Source organism: Oryctolagus cuniculus, chromosome 5 (assembly GCF_051225735.1).
Source record: "Oryctolagus cuniculus isolate XC-2025 breed Fujian yellow rabbit chromosome 5, ASM5122573v1, whole genome shotgun sequence".
NCBI lineage: Eukaryota > Metazoa > Chordata > Mammalia > Lagomorpha > Leporidae > Oryctolagus > Oryctolagus cuniculus.
The window spans coordinates 86,647,360-86,664,664 of record NC_142871.1 but is presented as its reverse complement, the minus strand read 5'-3'; the positions used below and the strand labels follow the sequence as shown (position 1 = coordinate 86,664,664).

The 17,305-nt window shown below is 46.1% G+C and overlaps 1 protein-coding gene and 1 pseudogene across 5 annotated transcripts in view; both read left to right on the top strand.

Moving 5' to 3' along the window:
• Window positions 1-17,305, top strand: part of NT5E (5'-nucleotidase ecto) — a 105,067-nt gene that overhangs the window by 30,734 nt on the left and 57,028 nt on the right. For 4 of the 5 annotated variants that reach the window (XM_070073820.1, XM_070073819.2, XM_017345271.3 and 1 more), the window contains exons 4-8: window positions 7,068-7,265; window positions 8,335-8,489; window positions 9,714-9,819; window positions 12,048-12,197; window positions 15,660-15,860. In XM_070073820.1, the coding sequence (XP_069929921.1) occupies window positions 7,068-7,265; window positions 8,335-8,489; window positions 9,714-9,819; window positions 12,048-12,197; window positions 15,660-15,860 (810 nt within the window). Of the gene's footprint in view, window positions 1-7,067; window positions 7,266-8,334; window positions 8,490-9,634; window positions 9,820-12,047; window positions 12,198-15,659; window positions 15,861-17,305 lie in introns of all 5 variants that reach the window. The other variant, XR_016233885.1, reaches the window with a different exon arrangement.
• LOC127493009 (spermatogenesis-associated protein 2 pseudogene) lies at window positions 13,000-14,236 on the top strand (annotated as a pseudogene).

Genomic DNA, 17,305 nt, shown 5'->3' with positions numbered 1-17,305 from the left:
ATATATATATATATATATATAGTGTGCTGCAGAAAAGGAAGCACAGGGCCTGGCGGCCAACAGCTCTTATACACGTGGAGGAAAGGCAAGCTTGGGCCTGGGGGCAACCATGATGAGGCTACTGCTTCTCCCACCTTTATGTGGCCTAAAGTCATCCTAGGTTTGTAAAGGCAAAACACAGTAACACACTAAACTGTAGGAAATACTCAAAAGTGTTCAAAGGGGTTATTACTGAGGTAGTCATGTTTATTTTCTTCACAGCACTTTTAAGTTTATTTGTGCAATCAGAAAGCAAAATGCAGATTATAAAAAAAAAAAGAAGCCTATTACTTATTCCAAATTCACTTGAATGACCTTTAGCAGGTCATATGACCTCTCAGAACCTGTTATCCTCACAATGAGGATGATAATGATCAAAGTGCTGCACTGTTGTGAAAATTATGTGAGGTGGTGTATGTGAGAGCATTTTGTAAACCTTAAATATTTATAACCTCATAGGCAGTGTTGTGGAGGTTAATTACTAGTAAAAATATGGCAATCAAAACTGTGACTCACGAAGTAGAGCTGGCCTTCACTTAAGAAAACAATGCCAATATTTATGTGTGCCTACTCGATTCCTTCTCAGGTGTTTTACTTCTGGATGGGACACAGCTAAAGAATAATTTCAAACTGAGTCACACCCATCTGCAGTTGTGAAACCATTTTGGTGGATTATGACTTGTATGGTTTTCTTTTTAACAGACAAAACTAAAATAGACTAGGCACATACATTACTCATAAAGATAAACACGTTTCATGGGAAAAGATGTAATAAAAGGGTGAGAACATAACAAGGAGCATGCAAGCAATGTGACGGGGTTGGTGATTGATGCTTGGTAGTCGTGAACTTCCTTAATGTGGGTACAGTGCAGTCAAATGTCTGGGAACCACTTACTCTAGGAGGATTAAATGGACAGCAAGAGCCACACCAGCAAAGGATCCCATGGGAAAAGGTCATGGGGCAATACTAGGTAGAAGTGAAGACTCTGAAGTGCTACTGACCCCACTCTTAACCGATGGTGGGACCCAGTCTATGACTGCTAACACCATCTTAATCCATACCATTTTACAGGACCAACCATCACCTGCAGCCTATGGTAGGTGCTTTCCCTCATCTGTAAACTCAACATGGTAACAATGTACAATCATAAAGGATTGCTATAATCCCAATTATGTAATAAATGGATGTAGGTAAATGACTCAGAACCAGGCCTAGTACTTCAGCTCCTCTTATTTCAGTTATGTGCTAACTTTTGGTAAACGACTTGTGTAAGACTCTTTTCCCAGGCTTTTTCTAGCTCTTCTCAGAGACGGTGCCAAAACCCACAAACTCACAGTGGGAACTAGGTAGGTCTCCTGCCCTGTTGTCCATTATCACCTGTCAAACATTGTCGCACTAGGGATTAAGCTTCCAGCATATGAACTTGAGGAGACAAGATCAAATCATAGCAGTCATTCAACAGTTATCAAGCACCTACTATGTATTAAGCAAGTCCTGGTGACATACCTGCCCCTGCCCTCATGGAAGTTATTGTTTTCAAATGAATACTAATATTTATCATATTTTAAATGCATAATTATACAAATAAATTATATATAACAAAGACAAGGATTGTGGCATCATGGGTTGAGCTGCTGCCTGCAGTGCTGCCATCCCATATGGGCACCAGTTCAAGTCCTGGTTGCTCCACTTCCAATCCAACTTCCTGCAAATGGACCTGGGAAAGCAGCAGAGGATGGCCCAAGTCCTTTGGTTCCTGCACTCACATAGGAGACCTGGAAGAGGCTCCTGGCTTTGGCCTGGCCCAGCCATGGCCATTGCGGCCATTTGGGGAGTGAACCAGCATATGGAAAATCTGTCTCTAACTATCTTTCTCTCTCTCCACCTCTCCCTCTCTCTCTCTGTGTATAACTGTGCCTTTCAAACAAATGAAATAAATGTTTTTTAAAGATCATTTATAATGACAAAGTATGCTACAGAGGGAGAAGTATAAGATGCTGAAAGAGCATATAATATAGTAGAAACTGACCTAGTGTAAGGATTATCAGTGAGTGCTTTCCTGAGGGTCTGACTTTACAGCCAAGAAGAGAATGACATTCAGGAATTAACTTGGTAAGTAATCATCATTAATTTTTATTGAGCACTCACCTTGAATGAGGCTTCACTGCTGCAGTAATTTCTTTCATCTTCCCAACAACCCTGTAAGGCAAACGTGGTTTTTTCCATTTCATAGATGAATAAGTTGAAATAAAAAGATGTAACTAATTGGCATATGGATCTCTGGCTCCAGAAGCTCTGACTGCATGTGTGAAGGCTCGTAGGCAGGTGGATATGGTCCAGAAAGAACCCAAGATGGCTGAAGGGCAGGGTAAATGTTCTAGATGAAGTGTCTGGGATGAATGAGGAGGAACCATGTCACACAAGTCTCATAGGTTATACAGTCATGTTGAAAATGTTAGTGTTTCTCCTGGGGCAGTAGGAAGTACCACTAGAGAGTACGTGTTCACATTTATGCTGTGTGGACATCCGATTACAAAAAGGCAAGAACCTCTTTTTCACCTTGGCAATAGCCTCTTAACCAGTTAAAATGCTGGTTAGGATGCCCACATCCCACATTGGAGTACCTGGGTTCAATCCTCAGCTCTGGCTCCTGATTCCAGCTTCCTAGGAGGAATCAGCTGATAACTCAAGTAACTGGGTCCTTGCCATCCATACAGGAGACGTGGATGGAGTTCCAGGCTCCTGGCTTCTGACTCAGCCCAGTCCCAGCCATTGCAGACATTTAGGGAATGAACCAGTAGGTAGGATTTCTGTCTCTTTCTCTCTCTGTCACTCTGCCTCCAAATAAATAAATAAAGCTTAAAAAAAAAAAAGAAAAAAAGAGGCAGGTAGGTATTGTGTGGGTTAAGCCACTGCTTGGAACACTCACATCCTATGTTGGAGTGCTTGGTGGAAGTTCTAGCTACTCTGCTTTCAATATACCTTCCTGCTAATGCACATCCTGGGAGGTAGCAAATGATGGCTCAAGTCCTTAGGCCCCTGCCACCTATGTGGGAACCCAGATGGCATTCCAGGTTCCTGGTTTTGGCCTGACCCAGCCCTAGTTGTTGGGGGCATTTGAGGAGTGAACCAAGGGATTGAAGATTTCTCTCTTTCTCATTCTCCCCCGCCTTGAAGTAGATGAAAAATAAATCAATAATTGTTAGGGGACAAAAAAGAGGCAAAGAAGACACATGGAGACAAGTTTGGGAAGAAGCTACTGGTGGCCAAGGCTGTGACTTACCTAAAGAGTTGTAGAGAAGGAGACAAACACTGTGACTGATCAGACTCAGCACTTCCAAGTAATTTAAAACAGACGAGTCCGCTAATGCAATGACTTGAAATATATCAATTAGAAATTATTTTTATCCAATTATTTAAAAGGAGTCCCATTCAGAAGTTCTGAAAGCAGTTCCCTTATTAATTAAAATCATAGTGTGTATTGCCTTAAAACCTTTTGTGAGCCAACCATTTGCAGCCTGCTTCATGGCATCTTTGTCTGTGCCCTGTGATACAGAGAGAGCAATTGTCCAGACCTGCACTTAGGATCACCAGGAACCCAGGGGGTTCCTTCAGGCACTCGCACCCTGCTAGGAAATGCCCCATTAACCAGCTTCAGATGTGAGCCCATAACTCTCCAGCTCCTCCAGTTTGGACTGGAACTGAGTCCAGCGAACTGCTTTTCTACTGCCCAGAGGACAAATTCGGTTTCCAAAAACAGTTGTGCGGCTCTATGTAGAGAGAATATTTTGGGCCTAGGCATTTTTATCTGAATTGCATGGAATGGTGTGAAAAATGTGAAGCCCTGGATTGTTTTCTCTGCCATTGGCTTTCTGGGCTTGCCATGTTTGGGGAGAAGCAGAGAGGGCTTGCTGTGGAGGAGGCAGAGATTAGTCAAACTAGACCAGTTATTGGCTCAGCCACATGGGAAGTGTGCTCTCTGTTCTTGATTAAGTCCATTTAAGATGCCAGTCACACATCTGTGTTCTAATGAAGGGAACAGCCAGCCAAGTCTTTACAGAGAAGGGAGTGCTCCCTGTCAGAGAGCTGGGATTGCTAACCCATTTGCTGCGTGCTTGCCGATCTGTTGAGGCATTTAACCAGTCTGTTGGACACCTGGATTTTACATTTGGTTTGAGCTCAGATATTTCTGTGCAAGGCTGAAAAAAGTCAGGTTTGTTATTTTCTTGGGTTTCCAGGAAATGGCCAAACTTCTGATTTCTGCATCTAATTTATGCTTTTTGCTTCTGGCTGGAGCGTTCTCTGCCACCTTGTGGAAGTTTGGGAAACTACGCTTCCCCAAGCATCTACAAGAGGGAAGGGAACCCTCTAAGGTCTAGGAAGCGGCTGTTATTATTGCCCTGAACCCTGAATTAAAGACCAGGCTGCACCCTTGCCCAAACCAGGAAAGGAGGAGGGCCAGCATGGAACAGGAAGGGAGCAATTAGAGTTGTAGCTATCTCTGCTCCTCTTCCATCATCCAATCATCTGCTTCTACCACAGCCAAATATCTGCTTGTCATCCTTGAGGCTGTTCACTGCAAATGGAGGCAGAGCAAAACTCACTGGATCTCAAGTCCAGTGCTCCTGTAACAGTGAATTTCCACAATATTTTCCTTCTTTTCCCCCAGAGAGATCAAGAGAATGGGACATTACAATTGACAACATCCATTTCCTGCTTGAGAAGTGCTGGTGTTTGCAGTGCCTCTGCCCCTTGGTGATTCAGCTGGAAGGGGCAGGGGTGTGCTGCTTTGGGCATAGGGGCATGGCAGGAGTGACCTCATCATGTGACACTCCAGCTTGTCTTAGGTGAAGAGAAAAGCCCAGAAGAGTTCGTGACACCAAGGTACCAACCTTGACCTTGCGTTTGTTTCCTTAACTGGCCTACGGCAACCAGCTTGTATACTTAAGAACAACACATGGTAGGATACATGGGGTAGTAGAGAGAACAAGACTTCAATGCCTCAGAGCCTGGCTTTTCAGTCAGGCCTCAGCACACACCAGCTGTGTGACCTTGGGCACTGTGCCTGTAGCAATCAGTGCAGTCTATTAAACAGAGATAATTGGAGCAGGCATCTGGCCTAGTGGTTAAGTTAGAGTGTTTACATCCCATTATCAGAGTGCCTGGGTTCAAGATCCACATTTACTCTTGATTCTAGTTTCCTACTGATGCAGACCCCAGGAGGCAGCAGATGATGACTCAAATAATTGAGTTTCTGCCCCTCACATGGGAGACCTGGATTGATTTCCTGGCTCCTCGCTTAAGCCTGGGCCCAGCCCCAGCCACTGCAGGCATATTGGTGGAAGGGAGCACTGTCTGTTTCTGTTTCTACTTCTCTGCCTCACAAATTTTTTAATACTATGATAGTAATACAAGAGTATTTCAAAAAGTTTGTGGAAATGGAATTAAAATACAAAGTTATTTTGGTGCAAAAAAATGAAAAACATGCATAGTTTTTCATAATATGCATTTCCATGAATGCTTTGAAGATCCCTCATACATATTATTTCAGTTTTTTGCATCCAAATAAACTGATCTTTTTTAAAAAAAATTATTTATTTATTTGAAAGTCAGAGTTACACAGAGAGAGAAGGGGAGACAGAGAGAGAGAGAGAGAGAGAGGTCTTTCATCCGCTGGTTCACTCCCCAGTTGGCCACAACAGCTGGAGCTGCGCTGATCCAAAGCCAGGAGCCGGGAGCTTCTTCTGGGTCTCCCACGTGGGTGCAGGGGTCCAAGGACTTGGGCCATCTTCTACTGCTTTCCCAAGACATAGCAGAGAGTTGGGTCAGAAGCAAAGCAGCTGGGACTCGAACTGGTGCCCATATGGGATGCCAGCACTGCAGGCAGCGGCTTTACCTGCTACACCACAGCGCCAGCCCCTAAATTGACCTTTTATATCCATTTCCCATGAACTTTTTGAAGAACCCTCATAGGACCTGCCTCATGGGAAACTGGAGAACTAAATGAGATATTGTCCAGAATCTGGCTTGAGACTGAGTCTCATGACTGGTCCACATGTGTAACAAACAATTACTAAAATTTTCTCTGGCCTGTTCGTTCCAGTCTCTGATTTGAAACAGCCCAGTGTGTCATCCTCTCTCTGGAGTTAAGGTATGAATGACAGTATGCCCAAAGGAGGAGCACCATTAAAGGGATGAGAAGCTTGGGCTTCACTCTCCCTGCCTGCCACACTCCCCACCCTCATTCAGGCCATGTGCCTAGGAGGCTGTGCTGGGCCTTCCAGCTTCCCAGTGACAAGTGGCTCCCAAGCTCTCCCCAGTTTCCGCACTGAGACAGGGGCCTGCAGAACCTGACTGGCATGAGGACTGGCTGGGATAGGTACTATGTGCTGGTTGACTTCCAGGGTGCTTGTGGTAGGAAAAGTACCTGTGGAGACCCAGAGCAGCAAAACCCAAGGACAGCTTTTTCATCACTTCTGCTCATTTTCCAGGAAGGATTCTAAGCTCTGGAGTGTGTGCTGGAGATTGCCGTACAGGAAAGAAGCAAGCATTTAGAGCAGCCACTGTGAGCCAGGCACCGTGCTAAGGAGTTTAGACACTGAGTCCTCTCAACAGCCTGGTGAAATGGGAATTATTGTTTCGCCCATTTTACAGAGAAACAAGTACAGGAAAGTGAAGTGGCTTGGCTAATCCACGCAGCTAGTGGGAAGGGAGCCTGAGTCAGGATGGCAGGAGGAAAATCTTCCCAGTGTTCCATCTTTGTGTGCTCCACAGCACCAGGCACAATGCTGGACTTAGGAGGAGCTCAGTAAATGCCTGCTGCATTGAGAATGGAAGGATTCATGTGGCAAAAGGGCATTCGGAAGCAGGGGCAAATGCCCAGGCAGGACTCTGAAAGACCAGCTATGTAGAGCAGCAGCTGGCGGGTCATCAATTTGAAACTCACTGTCATCCGCCGGCGGCCTGCTGGCCTGCAGCCAGCCACACACAAGGCCTGATTTGATCAGCATCAGCTCTTTCATTTCAGGCAATCCACCTTCCAGTGAGGTGCCTGCTGGGAAATACCCATTCATAGTCACCTCTGATGACGGGCGGAAGGTTCCTGTGGTCCAGGCCTATGCTTTTGGCAAATACCTAGGCTACCTGAAGGTTGACTTTGATGAGAAAGGAAATGTCATCACCTCACACGGAAATCCTATTCTTCTAAACAGCAGCATTCCCGAAGGTATGTGAAACGCAGGGGAATGGTCCACAAATCCAAAAGTCAAAGTGGCTGGATTTTTTTTTTCCCTCCCCACCCTTCTTTAAAAAAAAAAAAAAAAAAGGCTTCAGGAAAAGACTAATACATTTAAAGAATCTAGCTTAGCCCTTGTGCTTACCCTCTCATGGATAAAGAGATGTAAAACATACCCCATGCCCAAATCCCCACTCACTTCCCCAAGTCCTCTTGGCATCGGACTTCTAGCACTATTGCTTGCAGAAGCCAACTGTCAGTTCATGTCCAGAAGACAGCTGATTATTGAAGGAAGCAACGGAGTTGGAACTCAAAGCCCACTTAGTATGCCTTGGACAAGATGCTCAGTCGCAATGTCTTGAGTTTCTTTATTTGTCAAATGAAAGGAGTACCTTTCTTACTTGTTGTCTGGAACCTGAAGATACATTTTCTGTCATCATTTTCATGTAGTCCTGTTCTTCTGTTTTACCATGATCAGATCAGGAAGGATGGGCAGTTTAAGACCTTAAATGTACCAAGTGACGAGAGCTTGGTCTCCATGCTCCCTGTATGGCCGCACTCCCCCTTCCCCTGCAGTTATGTGTCTCGGAGGCTATGCTGGGTCTTACAGCTTCTGAGTGACAGGTGACTCTCCACATCCAGGAAAGCCTGTGGTCACAACATAGGTCTCTCAGTAGGCAGAGGGGGAACATGCTGACCCACTTCCACTTGTCCTGGGCTTTTCAGAGCCTCTGCCACTACCATGCATGCTGTCCCAGGTAGGCCAACAGGTGTTCACCCAGATGTGGTGATTTGATGTTAAAGTCTTCAGCATGTCCTTATCTTAGGATCTTATCACCACGAAACAAAATAGAGGTTCCTAAGGAAATTTCATGGTAAAAACTGAAATGCACACAAATATGGTTAAAAAAATGTGCACCCACAGCGGGCAAATAAAGTGATGTTTGATTCCTTCTCTAGAATTTAGCTCAGGGCGAGATCTGCCTTAACCACAAACTAACTAGCTTCCTTCCTTCCCACCTTTTATCCCTCCTTCCTTCTTTTGATCTTTTTATTTTAGACCCAAGCATAAAAGCAGAGATTAATGAATGGAGGATAAAATTAGATAATTATTCTACCAAGGCACTGGGGAAAACAATCGTCTATTTGGATGGCTCCACTCAGTCATGCCGCTTTAAGGAATGCAATATGGGCAACATGATTTGTGATGCTATGGTAAGTGGTCTTTGGGGGCAAAGAGCCTGTGTCTAGGGAGGGAGGAAAGCAAAAAGGAAAGATCCAGGAAGGATGCAATGAAGAATGGACTGACACTGCAGAATTAGATATTTAAGACACTTAGTGCTCAGACAAAAGGGTGGTGTGGCTTCATACTGAGAACCTCAGCAAGGTGCCCAAAGCAGATAGGATAACCATAATTTTTTTGCTTTATAAGAACTAAAGCATTCATTTTTAAGTGTTCTTAAGAGTCAAAATTTTTGAAGTTGCTTTCCTTTTGTAGATGATCCAAATACACAGACAACCCTTACCACCCCAAAGATGTCGACAGAACAGATAAAAACATATCTGCTTGGCTCCAGAGACCTTAGGCCTTGTGTGATTGGAACCTCTTTCCCAAGTATATAGTGACCAACACAGTTATAGTGATTATAGTGAGTCCTGCAGCTGAGTAAGGTCATGTATGGGAAGCAGCCCCTGACCATCTGTCTGCAGGCAGCCTGACCCCAAGGCCAGGTCAGACTCCTAGGTCAGACTCCCACTCCCAGGCTCACAGCCTGAACCTGGGAGACTTGCTCCTTTGTCAGTGCGTATCATGCAGTGCCCAGTCCTTGGCAAATATAATTTTTGCTTTCTTTGCTATTTTCTTTGCAAATGAGAATTTCTTCATTTTATTTCTTGTAACTAGACATATTTTTTAAAAAATGAACCTGATTTCCCCAGTTTCAGGAGGCTGCCCTTGTGCCTCGAAAACTGCCAACTTGGAAATTAGCCGGGGACATTGACACAGAGGCCAGGTTCTTGGTCTGGTATTGAGCAGACCGGACAGCCCTGTGCTCTGTAGCAGCATGGGGCCTGGCCTGCAGAAACCCATGAGAAGCAGTATGGTAGGCCAGTCCACACAGGAGCCCAGTCCTAACAGCAGGGCCACACCCGAGAGACCATTGTGTTAAAGCCCATCGGCTTGAGAAGACAGGAGTTTTCAAAACGGCAGGCTAGGAGCTCCCTGTATCTACCACTCTGACATGGGAATGGTCCCAATAGCATATCCTTGAGTCTTGGAGCACACAAGTAGCTCTGACTAATTACAGTTGAGAAACTTCTGGGAACACAGCACCACGGGAAGAACACCTTTCTTTCCTCAGCAGAGCTAACAAAATTCCTGGAACTGATCTGAGGGCGGAGACCCAGAATAAGTCATGTACATTTGTGCTACTGCTGCAGATTAACAACAACCTGAGACACTCAGATGAAATGTTCTGGAACCATGTGTCCATGTGCATCTTAAATGGAGGTGGAATTCGGTCACCCATTGATGAGAAGAACAACGGTATGCTCCCCAGGCCAAGCACCCTCTGTCCTCTAGTTCTGTCTCGGACCTGCTTTCTCTCTGGGGCTCCGGCCCTGATCATGCCCATGGCTCCCTCAGCTTACCTCACTACCTGCCACGTACCAGAATGTCAGACCTTTAAGTTGGAGTTAGCTGTTACTCCACAGTAGTGAGTAGCCTGAAGGGCATACACAAGGTTGTGTGTTCTTGTATGTAGTCACTCACAGAAGCAGCAACTAGATTAGCTAAATATTGATTGTTACTAATTTATGCAAAATATACACAACCTCCACATGGCATCTGAGAAAGACAAAATTACCTAAATTTTGTGCTGTAAAAGATCACTGAATTAAATGGTTATTTATAGATATCTAGGGCCGGCGCCACGGCTCACTAGGCTAATCCTCCGCCTTGCGGCACCGGCACACCGGGTTCTAGTCCCGGTCGGGGAGCCGGATTCTGTCCCGGTTGCCCCTCTTCCAGGCCAGCCCTCTGCTGTGGCCAGGGAGTGCAGTGGAGGATGGCCCAAGTGCTTGGGCCCTGCACCCCATGGGAGACCAGGAGAAGCACCTGGCTCCTGCCATCGGATCAGCGCAGTGCACCATTGGAGGGTGAACCAACGGCAAAAGGAAGACCTTTCTCTCTGTCTCTCTCTCTCTCTCACTGTCCACTCTGCCTGTCAGAAAATAAAATAAAAAAAATATAGATATCTAGGATTGTACTATATAGTACAAATAAATCAACATGACAGATTTCAAGACACTCTTTTTTACTTTTTAAAGATTTTATTTATTTATTTGAGAGGTAGAGTTACAGACAATGAGAGGTGAGAGGGAGAGACAGAGAGAAAGGTCTTCCATGGGCCGGCGCCGCGGCTCACTAGGCTAATCCTCCGCCTAGCGGCGCCGGCACACCGGGTTCTAGTCCCGGTCGGGGCGCCGGATTCTGTCCCGGTTGCCCCTCTTCCAGGCCAGCCCTCTGCTGTGGCCCGGGAGTGCAGTGGAGGATGACCCAGGTGCTTGGGCCCTGCACCCCATGGGAGACCAGGAAAAGCACCTGGCTCCTGGCTCCTGCCATCGGATCAGCGCGGCACGCCGGCCGCAGCGCGCCGGCCGCGGCGGCCATTGGAGGGTGAACCAACGGCAAAGGAAGACCTTTCTCTCTGTCTCTCTCTCTCACTGTCCACTCTGCCTGTCAAAAAAAAAAAAAAAAAAAAAAAAAAGAAAGGTCTTCCTTCCGTTGGTTCACTCCCCAAATGGCCGCAACGGCCAGAGCTGCGCCAATCCAAAGCCAGGAGCCAAGTGCTTCTTCCTGGTCTCTCATGTGGGTGTAGGGGCCCAAGGACTTGGGCATCTTCCATTGCTTTCCCAGGCCATAGTGGAGAGCTGGATTGGAAGAGGAGCAGCCAGACTAGAACCGGTGCCACAGGCAGAGGATTAACCTACTGCACCATGGCACTGGCTCCTCAAGACACTCTTATAGCCCCCTTATGCATTGTTTTTTTTTATTTATTTTTTATTTATTTATTTATTTTTTTTGACAGGCAGAGTGGACAGTGAGAGAGAGAGACAGAGAGAAAGGTCTTCCTTTGCCGTTGGTTCACCCTCCAATGGCCGCCGCGGCCGGCGCACTGCGGCCGGCGCACCGCGCTGATCCGATGGCAGGAGCCAGGAGCCAGGTGCTTTTTCCTGGTCTCCCATGGGGTGCAGGGCCCAAGCACCTGGGCCATCCTCCACTGCACTCCCTGGCCACAGCAGAGGGCTGGCCTGGAAGAGGGGCAACCGGGACAGAATCCGACGCCCCGACCGGGACTAGAACCCGGTGTGCCGGCGCCGCTAGGCCGAGGATTGGCCTAGTGAGCCGCGGCGCCGGCCCCCCTTATGCATTGTTAAAACCTGTCGGTGTCAGTGAGAGGCCCCCAAGTTCATCTCATGGTCAGATAGCAGGCACGGGTACAGGACACACTGCTTGTGTGGAGGACAATGCTTAATAACCTACTGGAGATCCAGCCCCAAGCCCGGAAATCCAAGGTGAGCTCCCGCCATCTTGCTCCGTGGTGAAGGGCAGGGCCAGAGGCGTCCTGAAGTCACTGCCTTGTTGGGTGTTAGTAATCATTTAGACACAGCCCCGGATCCTGCTCATCTTCTCCAACTCTGAGGGCAACTGGTGGCAGAGTAAGCTTTTTCTCAAATGGTTTTCCTTCTTGTCTCGCATGTGACTGCCCTCAGGTACAATTACCTGGGAGAACCTGGCTGCTGTGTTGCCCTTTGGAGGCACATTTGACCTGGTCCAATTAAAAGGTTCCACTCTGAAGAAGGCCTTTGAGCACAGCGTGCACCGCTACGGCCAGTCCACTGGAGAGTTTCTGCAGGTGGGCGGTAAGACACCCTTCCTGCAGGGTTGTACATCCAGGGTGATGTGGATTTCCTCTGGCTAGCTCAGCTTCCCCCATTATCAGGACTTCCAGGGTCAAATTTGTTTGGTTTTCCCACACACAACACCAATACATCATATTTCAATGGTTGTGAACTCCCAGAGCCACTGATACTGAGTTAGGGATCAGAGCCCAAAAGCCTTGGCAACTAGCAATATTTGCCAAGTCTGAGTTGGACACTGGATGGACCCTCCTCAGGAGCTGGCCCTCAAAATGCTGTTAAAACCAAACCAAACCCCTCTCCTCTGTTCTAGTTGTAAATGCCTAGGACTATTCCAAGGGCCTAAGGAATGCAATGTCCAGCAAGTGTGAGTAAGGATGATTTCTGGGAAGGACATCCCACTGTGCATGCCACTGGTACACCTGCTTCTGTTCCCACTGGCACTGGGGAGTCTTCAACCTCTCGTGTGTTGTGAGAAAGCCCGCCTTTTTCTCTCATAGATTGTAGTGAAGACTGATTGGAAATTAATGTTTCCCAAATTGCCATGGGCTTCTGAAATGCTTTTGTTAGTAATTACTTCCAAGTCCTGTGAACCAATCCTTAAATTACTAATCTTATTTTATTCCCAAACCATATTCTGGTGGTGGTGGTTTTTTTTTTTTTTTTTTTTTTAACTTGAGATCATGGTCCTATTTGATCAATCAAACTACTGTGCTGAGTCCTCTGTTTGCAGAATACAATGCTATTGCCTGGCTAGTTGCCTGTAGGGTAACCCGAGCATCCTGCATTTGAAGTTGAGGAAACAGCAGTGTTTTGATGTTCTAACAGAGTTTTAGGTAGCTTTCACTTTGTGAAAGTTGTCCAATCCCAATCAGTCTCAGTCCCTACAGCCAACTCCAGTGGTGACTGCACCTTCCACTCATCCCCCTTGGTCAGGGTGCATGTTGGGAGCACTCCTCCAGACCAAGCGTACAACATGTCAGTATTTCAGCCACATTCCTGCCTCCAACCCAGAAGCCATGGAGCTAAGAGAGCCCTCCTTGATGGGATGGGCTGTACCAATGAATACAAAATGCAAAATATTTTGGAAGTATGTTCAGTTCCATGAGGACAAAGCGGATACCACCCCCAACAAGCAGCTGGCTGGCAGCCATGAATATCTATGTTTGCATCCTTGGCCCTGCTCTGCCTGAATAAGGTGATCCCTTGTATCCACCTGCTTAGTTCAGGTCTATGAGATGGTAGAGAGCTGCCTGCACTTGCTGAGCACCTCCAGCCTGGGAGCTTTGCTCTGTGCCCTCAGCATGCTTGAGATGGTGGACATCAACCTCTTCTTCTACCTGTGGAAGAAGGAATTCAGAAGCATCAAGGCATGGGCCCTTTGTCTGCTATGCCAAGCCATCAAGTCAATGTGCCTGGAAGAGGACATCCTAGTCATCCTGAATTGAAGGGCCTGCATGTCTGAGTTGGGGACTCTGTACAAGCCCATGGAACTCATCCTCCTGGTGAGGATGGTCTCCTTTGAGTTCTTTCTGGCCAACACTGAGTGCAAGCAGATGCTAGAAATCCACTCCTAAGAAAAGGACAAGGGCTACTCTGAGCTGGACATCATGAGTGAGCCCACGAGCAGCAAGAGGACGCTCCTGGCTGCTCAGAAGCCCTGTGGCAACAGACCAAGGGCAGGGAGCACCTGATAGCATCAATGGCTTGAGTGGCACTCCAGAAATCAGGCATCAAGCAAGAAACTGAGGACTACTTACTCTACAAGCCCCACGTGCCTGGGGCTCAGGAAGACAGAGACCTGTACACAGACTCAGAACCCAGGGCAGTGCATCATAGACAGGGTGCTCTGTGGCTTGATGTGTGTTGACTGGTGAGAAACAATGCCCACCCACTCTAGCACAAGCAAACACCACTGACCAAAGAGTGGGCCTTCTTCCAGTGCCAAACTGTAGCCTTTGTGCAGCTCATCCCTTTGCCAGCACTGTGACAGCCTGCTCACTTGTCCTTCTGCCTCCAAGCCCAACTCCTTCCCCCAGCAAGACCTTTGCTGTGATAGCCTGGCCCATGGGGAATCTGCAGGAGAGTTACCCAGGCCAGTCTCAGGGTCTCCATGGGCTGCTGTACATTCACTCAAAGCCCAAGCCCTCTATCACAGCCACCTCAGGCTTTTGCAACTGGCCAGGTGCCAACAACACCTGCTTCCAGTGTTCAAAAGTTTCTTGCAATGCCTGCCTTAGCCCCTACCATTACAGGACTCCTGCTGCAAAAAGAGTGAGCTGTGCAGGTTCACACCCAACAACCAGATGAACTATAAGTACCCCCAGTTCTCCTGTCTTGTGTATAGCTAAGACTCAACCTTGTACATTCTGGCTACAAGGGCTACACCAATGATCTTTCTGGTTTTGTAGTAAAGAAGTGTTAATGCATTGATCTCAGAAGCAGACACTTGCACTTGACCATGCCAGTGGTGGGGATTGTGGATCAACTGTACCCACATGAGAGTTCACTTAGTGACTCAAATGTTTCTTCTGATGGTTGCTTTGCCATCTGGTGAGAAAAGGCAGAACTTCTCATTTTTACTAATCTCTCCACTCCCTGTTCAGTTGGTTTGGTTTTGTTTTCTTCCTTTAAAGAGAATTTCTCTGAGACTCCCATCATGCCTACCCTTCCACTGCAGTCATCTTGGATTGGAAAGGGTCATTCAGGTCACCTCCAAATGGCTTGTGAAATGAGCCCTCCTGCCACACTGGGGCCTCTCTCCATAGCTCATCCATTGGCTACCCTTTGGGATTCCCAGTCACACTCCCTACCCCCTCAACTTTCCTGCCTCTCCAGTTGTCAAAGACAAACCATGTCCAGTGTTAGCTGCATGTCATCCTGTTGCCACCACAGCTTGGTCAATCATGGTATTTGTGAACTTCATTCCAGTGCACTGAAGTGTGGACTTTCCACAGGACGTCTTCCATTTCTGTTATTTGCACATGTCTCCCTTATTGTATTGTTAATAGAGACTTTTGAGATTTATTCTTAAATCAATGTTCCACTTGCAAAAGAAAAGTTGCCAATACCAAATTAGTATCATTTGGTCTTCAAAATTATAACAAATGTTCTCATTTATTTATCATTATCCAAAGATATTTAACCAAATTACTGGATCAACTAATTCAAGATTTTGAAGAGGAAGTAAAAGATGAATTTTCTCCTTGCTGTCACCCCATTCCCTTTCTGATCCGGAGACAGTCTTCCATCCAGTTTTCTCCTTTCTCCTGGGGAATCAAGGATAAAGCTAACCCAGAAAGGGTAGCTGCAACATCACTTAAAAACTTGATGAAATTTCATCCAAGCTCAAATTAAAGAAAAATTATGCCTGGTATCCCAATTCCAGATTTTGGACAAAAATCTCCTAGAAAACAGAAGCCTCCCTTTCGATCCAATGAAAACAAACATTCATTTCTTTCCTAGGAATCCACGTGGTATATGACCTTTCCCGAAGACCTGGAGACAGAGTGGTCCAATTAGATGTTCTTTGCACCAAATGTCGAGTACCCAGTTATGAGCCCCTCAAAATGGATGAAGTGTATAAGGTGATCCTTCCGAGCTTCCTGGCCACTGGTGGAGATGGATTCCAGATGATAAAAGATGAATTATTAAGACATGACTCTGGTAAGTACAAGTGCATCTTCCTCTCTCAACCCCAAAAGTAATCAACAACAGAATATTGCCAGGAGGGCAGAGCCGTAAACCAAATCCTGTCCCCATGTGGTTCACTCCCTTTTGCTTTGTTTGTTGGAAGACAGCAGCACGGCACTAAGGAATATGCCCTCTGTTACTCCCCTAGCACACATACACATGCACTCAATCCCAGGAAAAAACATTCTTAAATAAAAAGTGTTTTAAAATACTTGTAACTACATCTAAGCAGCCATTTAAATTGTGAAATATAAGTGAATTTTGCATTTACAGGAAAAAAAAAACCCTCAAAACTTTAATTTGGGCATGGAAAACCCAGTTTAATCGTCTAAATTTTCTTTCTTGAAGGTTTTAGTGTGACTAGTACAGGTAGGAGTGGATGGGATAAGCAGCCCTTTATTGTTTCAACGGGTTAGTGGAGCAAATTAAAGGAATAACCATACTTGACATCTACCAGTATTCCCAGCAGCACTGAAGGTCACTATATATGCCAGCCTCCCTTTTAGAAATGCAATTAAGATCTGTCTGTTATATATAACATCCACTGATAGCAAAACATACTTTTCTCTTGCTCTTCCCGTGCGTGTTTACCACACATGTGTGTGCATAAACATACACAGCTTCTTTGCATCCTTGGGAAACTCAACAGCTTCCTTCTCAGGCCTGCCATTTTAGCTGCTTATATCAAGGAGGGAGGAGAGCAAAGCCAGGCCAAAGCAGGCAGTCCTTCCAAGGAGAAAAAGTGCTAGCTACTTCTATTCATTCCATTACAGAAGATGAAAAAGCATGTTTAAAAGCCTCGCATGACACAGAGGTTACTGGGTGTACATCACCTAAACCCAGACTGATGCGAACTGTATGGTAGGAGTTCATGCAGAAGGCTGAGGAAGCCTTGGATCTAAGGGTTCTCAACCCTGGCTACACACTAAAACCACTTAGGAAGCATTTTAAATTCAGTATCAGTGTCATGGCCCCAGTCAAGTGATTCTAATTTAATTGCATTAGGGCCAAAGTCTCTCCCTGTAATTCTAATATACACCCTGGAGCCCTGGAGTGAGAATCACTGCATGTAGAAGTCTTTAAAAGAAAAAAAAAAGTATTGGAGTGATATTTTTAAAATAAAACTCTATTGGGTCCCCATAGCTATAAGCAACTAGTATTTCTTTATCAGGCCTCCTCTTTTTTGGAAATGAAGTCCCATTTGTCCCACCATGAATTTTATAAAGCTAATTCTTGAAAATGTACTTTTATCTCTCAACTCTTGGCCCAGTGCTTAATTCTCTTGTTCTGGAGTGATTCAAAGGCTATGATGTCAATGACTTCTTTATTGAATCATCTCAGAGCTGAGACGACTCTACTTCTATCACCTACTTGTGAAAAATGGGCACATGTCATATCTGGAACATGAAAGAGCAGTC